The sequence below is a fragment of the Acyrthosiphon pisum genome, chromosome A1, assembly GCF_005508785.2.
Source record: "Acyrthosiphon pisum isolate AL4f chromosome A1, pea_aphid_22Mar2018_4r6ur, whole genome shotgun sequence".
Taxonomy (NCBI): Eukaryota; Metazoa; Arthropoda; class Insecta; order Hemiptera; family Aphididae; genus Acyrthosiphon; species Acyrthosiphon pisum.
The window spans coordinates 31,315,400-31,327,804 of record NC_042494.1 but is presented as its reverse complement, the minus strand read 5'-3'; the positions used below and the strand labels follow the sequence as shown (position 1 = coordinate 31,327,804).

The 12,405-nt window shown below is 26.7% G+C and overlaps 1 protein-coding gene across 1 annotated transcript in view; it reads right to left on the bottom strand.

Moving 5' to 3' along the window:
• LOC100569534 overlaps positions 1 to 4,284 on the bottom strand; it is an 8,178-nt gene extending 3,894 nt beyond the window's left edge. Inside the window, exon 1 of the mRNA XM_029486443.1 lies at positions 3,786 to 4,284. Coding sequence (XP_029342303.1) covers positions 3,786 to 4,042 — 257 coding nt within the window. The 5' untranslated portion in view covers positions 4,043 to 4,284. The remainder of the gene's footprint in view (positions 1 to 3,785) is intronic.
• Between the last annotated feature and the right edge of the window lie 8,121 nt (positions 4,285 to 12,405).

Sequence of the window (12,405 nt, the reverse complement as noted above, 5' to 3'; positions counted from 1 at the left end):
CTACTATATTGTTTCAAAGGTGGATGAAAAAATTAAAGTTTTCAATTTTTTTAGTATTTTTTTCTATAAATATCAATACAGTTTTATCTGTTGGGTCAAAAAGTGTGAAAATTTAATACAAGGCTCCTGGTATATTGTTAAAATAGTAGTTGAAAAATATTAAAAATACATAGGCACAATTTTTTTTTATAAGCATTTAAAGATCGAATTTTGACAAAATTTATCAAATTTAAAATTGAATAATTATTTTGTAGTTAAAAATTCATAAAATATTCAAATTTTATATCTATGTATTGAAAATTCATAACAAGATTCCACGTAAATAGTTAACTCTGTTACCAAAAAATCTAAAAAATACATAATCACGGTTTATTTTTATTGTTATTTTAAGTTCAAATTTCGACGAAATTGCATATTAAAAAACCTTGAATAACAATTTTTGTTATTTTTTTTGTGATAGTATAATATTATTCGTGGGCACTTGAAACTTCTAAAATATTCTAACGAGTTATAAATACCTAATGGATATTGTGATATGATTAATTTGGAATTTATTATAGATACCTATTATTGGTCAATTTTTACTTTTAATACCATAGAAAAGTATATAATATATCTTATACCTAGACTGACATACCGTCTCCGCTTAGAATCGTTTTTCTTATACAGTGATATTATATCATTGAATTCAAATTGAATACTATCCATTATACAGTGATCCACTTGTAACCTACTGTACAGCAGAGCGACATCCTCTTACTCACCTTTTTATAATTTATAAATTAGAAACTAGGAAGACACGTTATTCACTCTTTATGTGATTTACCGACTAATTAAAAAAAAAATAGATTAACTTTTTTTAAACTGAGTTAAGTTAATATTTTTTAGATTCTGAGTGGAACGATGAATGTATTGATTTTACAATGATGTGTGTTTTTTTATTTGTGTCTGTCCTTTTAGGACAGTAAAAGTGCTTGAATTTTCTTCAACAGTATCTTTTCTGATAGGAAAGTGAATCTAATTGGTACTTTGAGGGGTCAAAAGTAAAAATTTCCCAGTAGTTTTCAAAAGCGACGTGAAAAACAAAAGAAAAATTAAGGAAAAACGGGAATTTTTACACAAAATCTGTTTTCGAGAAAATCGATTTTGGTTTTTAGTGCAACTCTCAAAAAAATTACCGAAGGTACATACAATTTTGACTGAGTGTTTATATTAGCATTTTATATACACCATAACATTTTCCAAATATTTTGACTTATTTTGAGCTGTTTACGGACATTTGTAGTTTCCATTTTTTTTATTTTTTTTTTCTATAAATATCAATAAAATTTTATTTTTTGGTTAAAAAAGCTTAAAAATTTAATAGAAGGTTCCTATTATATTGTTTCAAAGGTGGATGAAAAAAATTTAAGTTTTCAATTTTTTTAGTATTTTTTTCTATAAATATCAATACAGTTTTATCTGTTGGGTCAAAAAGTGTAAAAATTTAATATGAGGCTCCTGATATATTGTTAAAATAGTAGTTGAAAAATATTAAAAAGACATAGGCACAATTTTTTTTTATAAGCATTTAAAGATCGAATTTTACAAAATTTATCAAATTTAAAATTGAATAATTATTTTGTAGTTAAAAATTCATAAAATATTCAAATTTTATATCTATGGATTGAAAATTTAAAACAAGATTCCACGTAAGTAGTTAATTCTGTTACCAAAAAATCTAAAAAATACATTAGCACAGTTTATTTTTATAGTCATTTTATGTTCAAATGTGGACGAAATTATATATTAAAAAACTATTTTTGTTATTTTTTTGTGATAGTATAATATTATTCGTGGGCACTTGAAACTTCTAAAATATTCTAACGAGTTATAAATACCTAATGGATATTGTGATATGATTAATTTGGAATTTATTATAGATACCTATTATTGATCAATTTTTACTTTTAATACCATAGAAAAGTATATAATATATCTTATACCTAGACTGACATACCGTCTCCGCTTACAATCGTTTTTCTTATACAGTGATATTATATCATTGAATTCAAATTTAATACTATCCATTATACAGTGATCCACTTGTAACCTACTGTACAGCAGAGCGACATCCTCTTACTCACCTTTTTATAATTTATAAATTAGAAACTAAGAAGACACATTATTCACTCTTTATGCGATTTACCGACTAATTAAAAAAAAAATAGATTAACTTTTTTTAAACTGAGTTAAGTTAATATTTTTTTCTATATTAACTTTCAACTTATCGAGTTAAATTTATAATTTTTTAACTTTTAACCTTTAACTTATAGATCTTGTGTCCTCTTAACTTAACTTAACTTGAGTTAATTATTTTCATTAACTTGCCCACCTTTGACTCTTATGCAGTGTTGAGAATAGCTAACGAAAATGTAATCTAGATAAGATACAGATCATTTTATACACATTTATCTAGATACAGATAAAGATAAATAAATTTTACATTTGCCTAAATTAGATATAGATAATCTAACTTTTATCTAGAAAATGTAATTTTTATTATAAGTATTCAAATAACAATTAATGCACATCTTTACCTGCGTGAATATAAAGTAACTAATAGTTAATAGGCACATACCTACAAACTAGTATGAGTCTTTTTTTAATTGTACTTATGTATTTATAGTTTATACCTATTAAATTCGTAGTTACAGTTTTTTGGAAATCCAAATCCCTCGGTTTCAAATCGTGCCTAGCTATGGATTCTGACGATTGTTAGATAGGCGTTGTCAAGTGTGTATATGTTAGGTACCGTGAATGTCCGCAATTGGTGATTGCTGACATTCACCTTGTGAATGTAGACATAGGTACACCTACTAAATTGGCGAATGTTGAAAAATTAAAATAATATAGACAAGTACTAGTGGATGTTAACATTTACATCATGATTTTGGTCAAATGTTGACATATCGTCGTCTCAGAATGAAAAGGTTCTAAATCAATTTTTTTGAAAAATGTTTTTTTATGCATATTATTATTTAATATTTATTGTTGTATAATTCAATCCTTAAATCGTATCGATCTGTTGATTATTCAATGAGATACAGAGAATGAAAAGGTTCTAATTCATACGTGAATAAATAAATGATAGGTAGGTACGGGCTAACTTAAAAACGTTCTACTGAACAAGTACAAAAATAAGTTAGAACCTTTTCATTCTAAGACGACGATATACAATACGGTTTTGGTTAAGGTTGACATAGGTACCGGTACGAATTCACACATAATATTATACTATAATAATTCTATATAAAATAGAAACAATATTATGTTTAAATATAAATTTATTTTATAAATTATAATTTATTATTATTAAACAGTATTATACTTGTATTATTAATTTAAAACAATATCATATTAAATGTTAACGAAACAGCATAGCATGGCAGTTATAATGAAAGTGGTTAAGTAAGGTAATAGAACATTTTATCGAAATTATTAACTTGTACATTGTACAATACCTTTATACTGTATCGATAGGTACTAGAATATTATATACCTAGTATTATTAGATCAGATTATTTATAATATCGGCATTACCAGCATTCACCAATATCATTATATAAATGTCGACATTCACTAGTGAATGTTTACAAACAGTACAAATCTAACCAATATGACAACATTAATCAATGACTTTGGTGTACAACGACATTAACCGGTGACTGACAACACTCGCCGATTGCGGAAATTCACAGAAACGTCCTAGACTCATATAATAATACGATCATAGTCATACTCACGCGCCCGCGATGCACCTGAGAAACATATACTCGGTATCAGGTAACATCCACGTCTCCGTGTCGGAGAACCGGGGACGGGGTTGTCGGCCGGCACGGTCGTCGGGCGTCAGGTTCACTTCGAACACATCATCGCCATCGTAAACCACTGGATCCGAGACGAAGAAATCGCCAGCGACGACCGCCAATCGACTCTCTGGTATCAGGTCCTTGACGGACACCTGTCGCAATTCACTACAGCCACTGCCGTCGTCGGACATGGCAGTACCACTTTGCTAGTGTTAGGTGTACCACGTAAATATTATAAAGCCTTGCGTTACAATAAATTAAGTAAACCACGATGACGAGCAGCGCACACAAATTACGTAAGATGCTTTATCACTTACCGGGTAGGTGTCAGGTTTACAGCTATATAATACCGTGACTGATCGACGCGGAAATAATATTATAATTTATAATTATTATATCTGTCGTTACCGTGGGCAAGAATGTTTGTGTATTATTTAATGTATGTTATAAATTTTAATAATATATTATATATTACAGTGTGTTGGTATGATACTAGTTTAATATTATATTGATGACTATTATAATAAACGGTATCCAAAGAGTTATGAAATTCCATCGAGGTTGGAATTTTATTGAAATATATATGTGTATATAGGTACTATAGGTAAACTGAAATTCTAAAATCTTAAATCAGGTTTGCATTAAACCCGTCGTTATAAGTGGGCTTGGAAATACATTATTGAACTCTATACTCTAATTTATCTAAAATTTTAAAAAAAGTTAACAAATATGAATGTATTGTTAATAAAAATAAATAAATCGAAAGTTAATTACATTTTTACAGAAACAAATATAAATCTCAATTTAAATTTGAAGTTTCAATAAATTACTTTTAGGATGACAAAAACTACCAAAAACATTTTCTTAAAAAATTTTTTTCCGGACTGATAGATTGCTGTAAATGTAAGTTTTTCCACAACTTCTTTGAAAACTAATGAAAGTAATACGTAAGTAGTCTATACATAAGTTACTTTTTTGTACCTATCGCCTGCGTCACATTTTCAGTTCACAGACGATATATATGTAAGACAGTACCAATCAAACTTTTCAAGCACTTTTTTTACCCGAAAACTAAAAAAGTATTTACAGACAAAATAAATAAGTAAAACCTTTCGTAAAATCAATATCTTCCTCGCTAATGTTTAGCATCTAAAATGTAGTTTTTAACATAAATGTTAAAACTAATACCATCCTTTAAATTATACTTATTTTGTTTGAGATTGTGTATTTTTGTAATAGAAATACAACTATTCATAGTTACACTAAAGCGTTTGATAATGGGTGCATATATATTTGAAAAAAGCAAGCTCATCCTTGTTTAGGGTAATAACTTATAACTATAATCTATAATAATTAAAACTATTTTTTTGTTTATAAACATTTAATTTATAGTTCATACCTCTCATAATTGTATTTATTTCTACTCATATGGGTACCGGAAGAATGAACACCCCACATGTAACTAAATTGTGTTTACAAAACGCTATGTAACCAAAATATTTTTTATTGTTAAAACATGAAATACACTTCAAAATAATATAATTGTGTAGGTGCATTTTAGTTTTAGCATATCTACTTATTATTTTTTGATGTTTAATCCACTATGTAAATTAACAATATAAAACGAATAACTATTAGAAAATCTATAATATTGTTTAAATAATATATTATATTAAAATGTATTTAACGACTTAAAATAGATATTTAGATTACCAAGTTCGTTGAGTTGGCTATTGTTTAAGGGGTAAAATGTAGGCAATTTCAAACCTCGTTGTCGCCGCCTGTGATATTAATTGTGTTATTATTTATCAGTAATATTAATGATTATTAATATGAGTGTGGTGATCATTATGTTGTATAGCAGGGGTGGCCAACCTTTTTTTGATAAAAAGGTACTCATTCAATATTTTTCTTTTGAGGAGTTATAAAAATATAATACACATAAATAGGTACTACTATTGTCGACAGAAGTCATTACGATTTATTAGGGTTGCTTACCATAGGCGTGCGCAGACTTTTTTCGTAGAGTATTCCGGTATTTTTAAACATACCTAGCTCAATACAAAAAAGGTGGGTAAGTGGATGTTGCTCTGCTGTACAGTAGGTTACAAGTGAGTTACTGTATAATGGATGGTATTAAATATGAATTCAATGATATAATATCATTGTATAAGAAAAACGGTTCTGAGAGGACACGGTATGTCGGTCTAGGTATAAGACTATAAGATTATATACTCATCTTTGGTATTAAAAAAAAAATTGACCTATAGTAGGTATCTATAATAAATTCCAAATTAATCATATTACAATATCCATTAGGTAGGTATAACGCTTTATACATCAACAACAAATCGTGATACTATCATAGATATATAATAGTATACTTTAGAAGTTTCAAGTACCCACGAATAATATTATACAATTTAACAAAACAACTAAAATAGTTATTCAAGGTTTTTTAATATGCAATTTCGTCGAAATTTGAACTTAAAATAACAATAAAAATAAACCGTGATTATGTATTTTTTAGATTTTTTGGTAACAGAGTTAACTATTTACGTGGAATCTTGTTATGAATTTTCAATCCTTAGATATAAAAGTTGAACATTTTATAAATTTTTAACTACAAAATAATTATTCAGTTTTAAATTTGATAAATTTTGTCAAAATTCGATCTTTAAATGCTTATAAAAAAAATTGTGCCTTGTATTTTTAATATTTTTCAACTGCTATTACAACAATATATCAGGATTCTTGCATTAAATTTTACACTTATTGGCCCAACAGGTAATACTTTATTGATATTTATAGAAAAAAAAACTAAAAAAAAAGGTGGGTAAGTGGATGTCACTCTGCTGTACAGTAGATTACAAGTGGGTCACTGTGTAATGGATGGTATTAAATTTGAATTCAATGCTATAATATCATTGTATAAGAAAAACGATTCTGAGCAGAGACGGTATGTCAGTCCAGGTATAAGATATATTACACAGGAGTCTTGTATTAAGTTTTTACACTTTTTGACCCAACAGATAAAACTTAATTGATATTTATAGAAAAAAAAGCTAAAAAAATTGATAACTGACAATGTCCGTAAACAGCTCAAAAAGAGTCAAATTATTTTCAAAATTTTACTGTGTATAGGAAATACTAATATAAACATTTAGTGAAATTTTCAAGTATCTACAGTCATTCGTTTTTAATTACAACAAAATAAGAAAATCGTAATATGAGAAATCGAGTGAATATCATATGTTGTAAAAATATGAATTTTAAATACTCATAACAATTTAATTTGACTTGCTTGTAGACATTTTTTTTTTTAAAAAGGTAGACAAACTTATGAAGAATCTTGTATTACATTTTAAAATCTTAGATTTAAAAAGAAAATTTTTCATGAATTTCTAACTCAAAATAATTTGCAAATTTTCGCCATTTTTACGTATTTTGTGAATATTTAAACTTTAGATGCCTTTAAAAAAAAAATTGTGACTTTGGATTTTTAATTTTTTTCATCCAGCTTTGAAACAATATAATAGGAACCTTCTATTCAATTTTTAAGCTTTTTTAACCAAAAAATAAAATTTTATTTATATTTATAGAAAAAAAAAATAAAAAAAATAGAAACTACAAATGTCCGTAAACAGCTCAAAATAAGTCAAAATATTTTGAAAATTTTATCATGTATAGAAAATGGAAATATAAACAACCAGTGAAAATTGCATGTATCTACAGTCGTTCGTTTTAAAGTTACACCAAAAACCAAAATCAATTTTCTCGAAAACAGATTTTGTGTAAAAATTCCCGTTTTTCCTTAATTTTTCTTTTGTTTTTCACGTCGCTTTTGAACACTACTGGGAAATTTTTACTTTTGACCCCTCAAAGTACCAACTAGATTCATTTTCCTATCAGAAAAGATACTGTTGAAGAAAATCCAAGCACTTTTACTGTCCTAAAAGGTGATGACAGACACAAAAAAAAAATTAAAAAAAAACACACATCATTGTAAAATCAATACATTCATCGTTCATTAATAAGCGTATAAGATAAGAGTTCAATAAAACATGGATTGTTTGAAGAAGAAGCCACCCATTAGTGACACTTACTTACTTGACGTTATAATTAGGGTAATTAAGGAATATTTAATTTAAATGGTCACGACACCTCACTCAGAATCTAAAATTGAAAACTAACAATGTTCGTAAACTGCTCAAAAAGAGTCAAAATTGTCTTAAAAATTTTATCGTGTGTAGAAAATCCTAATATTTATTCAGTAAAATTTTCACGTATCTACAGTCATTCGTTTTTTAATTGTAATAAAATAAGAAAATCGTTACATGAGAAGTCGAGTGAATATCAAATGTTGTAAAAATATGAATTTCAAACGTTCATAAAAATTAAACTTGACTTGCTTGAAGACATTTTTTTTTTTGAAAAAGGTAGACGAACTTATGAGGAATCTTGTATTACATTTTCAAGTCTTAGATTTAAAAAGAAAATTTTTCATGAATTTCTAACTCAAAATAATTTGCAAATTTTCGTCATTTTTACGTATTTTGTCAATATATGAACTTAGGGGAGAATGACATAGGTTTCTTTAAAATGATTAAGGAGGGAGAAATGTATTGCGATTTTACCACATTGTTATTTTTTCTGTATGTGTAAATGCGGTGGGCTGTGGCGTTTTATAGTAGAAAAAATGGTTTGATCTTCAACATGCAGGATAATTTATATTTGTAAATTAGATCTAGTTTGTATTTTTGAAGGTTAATGAAATTTATAATTCCAATTTATTTTTTTAATAATGAGGAACAAGAATAAAACAATTAGAGAAAAACATTTTATTGGCATCTTCTATGAATGCTAGAATTGTGAAAACTATTAATATTATATATATTTATATTAAGGCGCCCGGTGCCAATGCGATTTTGTCCTCAAAAACACGGTTTACGGGAATAATGATCCTGCCAGTATCCTGTAGAGTTAACCAAATTTAATAATTTTTTTTATTGATAGAGGAGAATATTCTACAGCCCGCATCGAACTTCTTTTTTCGATATTTTCATCTCAAACTTAATTATAAGTCTTTAAAAAAAACAATTTTTAGCTTTTTTTATAAATTATTTTTTACTATTATTTAAAATAAAATACAAAATCAGAGATCGCTGCGGGCTGTAGGAAGACTTCTTCTTTCAGACAAAAAAAATAGTCATCAAAATCCGACAATTCTATAAAGCTTGAGAATTATTCCCTTAAAGTGATTTTTTTCGATATAATACACCATATCAACCACCCCTAAATAGTTATCGGGTAGTAGATTAGTGAAGAAGTCTTATAATTGAGGTAGCAACTAAAATATAAAATTGAGTTTTCAAATTTTATAGAATTGTGGAAAATTTGAAAAACTGGCACCGGGACCCGCTTTATATAAATCTAAGAGCGGATTCCAAGAAATTGATAATTTTGGACTGGATAATGTTGTGGTTGAGGTAATGTGTGTTGTTATATTTTTATAGTTGTATTTTTGCTGGTTTTTGTGGTTGGAATAATCATTATATTTTACGTGGATGCACTTGGTGTTCTATTTGTAGTTGAATTTGTTGTTTGGTTTGATGCATTTGGTGCCACTGATGTTGTTGTAGTTATGATTGATTTTTTTTGTTTGAGTTGATACTTGCAGTGTTATTAATAATTGTATTAATTTGATAAACTTTGTTTTCGACGTAGACTGTCATAGAATTATACCTATATATTTTCTTAGGCCACACGAGTTACGATAAGTGTCCAGTATTTTATTGTAATGGTAGGAGAAATTATATTTTTTGCGTCGCGGAAGTAATGCGAAAGCAATTCCCGCGGCGCCGTCGGTTCAAACACGAAAAAAAAAAAAAAAAAAAAAAAAAGGAGAAATTATATTATATATGGTTTTTGTTTTGTATATTATAAGTTTCTGATTTTTTAAAATTAAAGTTTGAGTCTTATAATTGCCTTATTATTGTAATATTGAAATGTTCTTCAATTATGTAGGAATTGTCCGTCGTTATTAGTTATTCCGTGTTTTTATTTAGAAATATTTTTTTATTACAATATTGACATATTGTATACTATAACGTTGATAATTATAGTGTAGAGATATCTTAATAAAAATTATTGCACCCCTCTTATTTCCACCATAAAGGTAGTTTACTCCTACACCAGCACCGACTCTGGTAAAGCGATATAATATCTGCATATTATATAAACTAGTAGACACGAACTTAATTTATAATACCGGTAACTTATTATTACGGTCATAATGCAGGTCAGTATCTAATAGAATATTAACTTAGTCGGTAGCCTATGAACACGAAGCCTTTTTCTCGGGAACCTATAATATTGTACATTTTACTGTGTAGTAAAATAAGGCAATATAATCAAATATGAATTATAAATTAGGTAGATATTTAAGTTGCATGGCAGCAATCCAGTCAATCAAAAGCCATCATAGACAATTTATCGAGGTTATAGAATTGTATAGTTAGTATCGTAAGACCGCTTGTACTTACAAGTGACATTTTCCCGAAGAAGTTTTACGTATAGGTGTTACTGTGTTAGCGATAAATACTACTAGTAAAACCATTTAATCTGTCTGGTAAGTGTAATTATTAATAATAATCAAATTATTTATTGAATTATATATATAAAAATTAAATTTGATATTATTTGCTTGACAAAAATATATTTTCTATACACCATAACATTTTCAAAATATTTTGACTTATTTTGAGCTCTTTACGGACATTTGTAGCTTACATTTTTTTAATTTTTTTTTTCTATAAATGTCAATAAAATGTTATTTGTTGGTTAAAAAAGCTTGAAAATTTAATAGAAGGTTCTTATTATATTGTTTCAAAGGCGGATGAAAAAAAATTAAAAATCCAAAGTCACAATTTTTTTTTATAAGCATCTAAAGTTCATATATTGACAAAATACATAAAAATGACGAAAATTTGCAAATTATTTTGAGTTAGAAATTCATGAAAAATTTTCTTTTTAAATCTAAGATTTGAAAATGTAATACAAGATTCCTCATAAGTTTGTCTACCTTTTTCAAAAAAAAAAAAAATGTCTACAAGCAAGTCAAATTAAATTTTTATGAGTGTTTGAAATTCATATATTCAAATATATTCACTCGATTTCTCATGTTACGATTTTCTTATTTTGTTGTAATTAAAAAACGAATGACTGTAGATACTTGAAAATTTCACTGAATGTTTATATTAGCATTTTTATATACCATACAATTTTGAAAATAATTTGATTCTTTTTGATCTGTTTACGGAAATTGTAATTTTTCTATTGTTTTAGCTTTTTTTTTCTATAAATATCAATAAAATTTTATTTGTTGGGTAAAAAGCGTGAAAATTTAATGCAAGGATCCAGATATGTTGTTACAATAGCAGTTGAAAAATATTAAAAATACACAAGCACAATTTTTTTTATAAGCATTTAAAGTTCAAATTTTGACAAACTTTTTCACATTTAAAATTTAATAAAAATTTTGTAGTTTAAAATGTATAAAATATTCAACTTGATAGCTAAGGACTGAAAACTTGAAACAAGATTCCACGTAAATAGATTATATATAAATAACTTTTTCGCCTTTATATCAAATATAACTATACTTAGTAATATCATAGGCTGACTGACCGTTTTCGCTTAGAATCTTTTTCTTATACAATGATATTATATTATTGAATTCAAATTTACCATCATTCATAACAGTGACCCACTTGTAACCTACTGTACAGCAGAGTGACATCCACTTACCTACCTTTATTCTCTTGAGCTGCTTTATTTAAAATTTAATTCAAATTTTATCCACAATAAACAATGTTATTCTTATTATTATTATCATATACCTACCTAATATTCAATTGACTTTATTTCTAACAAAATGAAAACGGTAAATTGTATTTATAATATTTGGCTTAGGTAGGTGCACAAAGAATTTAAATAGTATTACTTAAACTTTTTTTTTTTAACATTTATTTGAAAAAATACAATCTGTAATAGTAGTTACAATAAGCATATGAGCTGGATTATACAGTTGACTTGTAGGCTACTCCCCTAGCTACCCAGCAGTAACACTTGACAATCACTTAAACTTAATTAAATAATATTTTAACTTTACAATATGTAAAATATGTTATTACTTATTAGCTATTATAATATTTGGTATGGTTCCTGACTTTCTGATAATATTCACTTTATTTATAAAATAAAACTAAAATTGTAATAGAATTATTATCATGATTATATTAGTTGTAAGTTATAAATCAAATATTACAACAAAAATTCTTTTACATATTATTTTGCTACATTTATTATACATTTATACCAATATAATTATTGCTTAATATTAGGTTTTGATGCGACATTAACTATGAAATTGAAAAACGAGCATAAATTCATGATGGATACAAGATTATTGAAAATTATCGGATTCTACCAATTATTCAACCCACGCAGTCCAAAATTGTTTGGTTACAACATTTTTAAATGTATAGCTGCA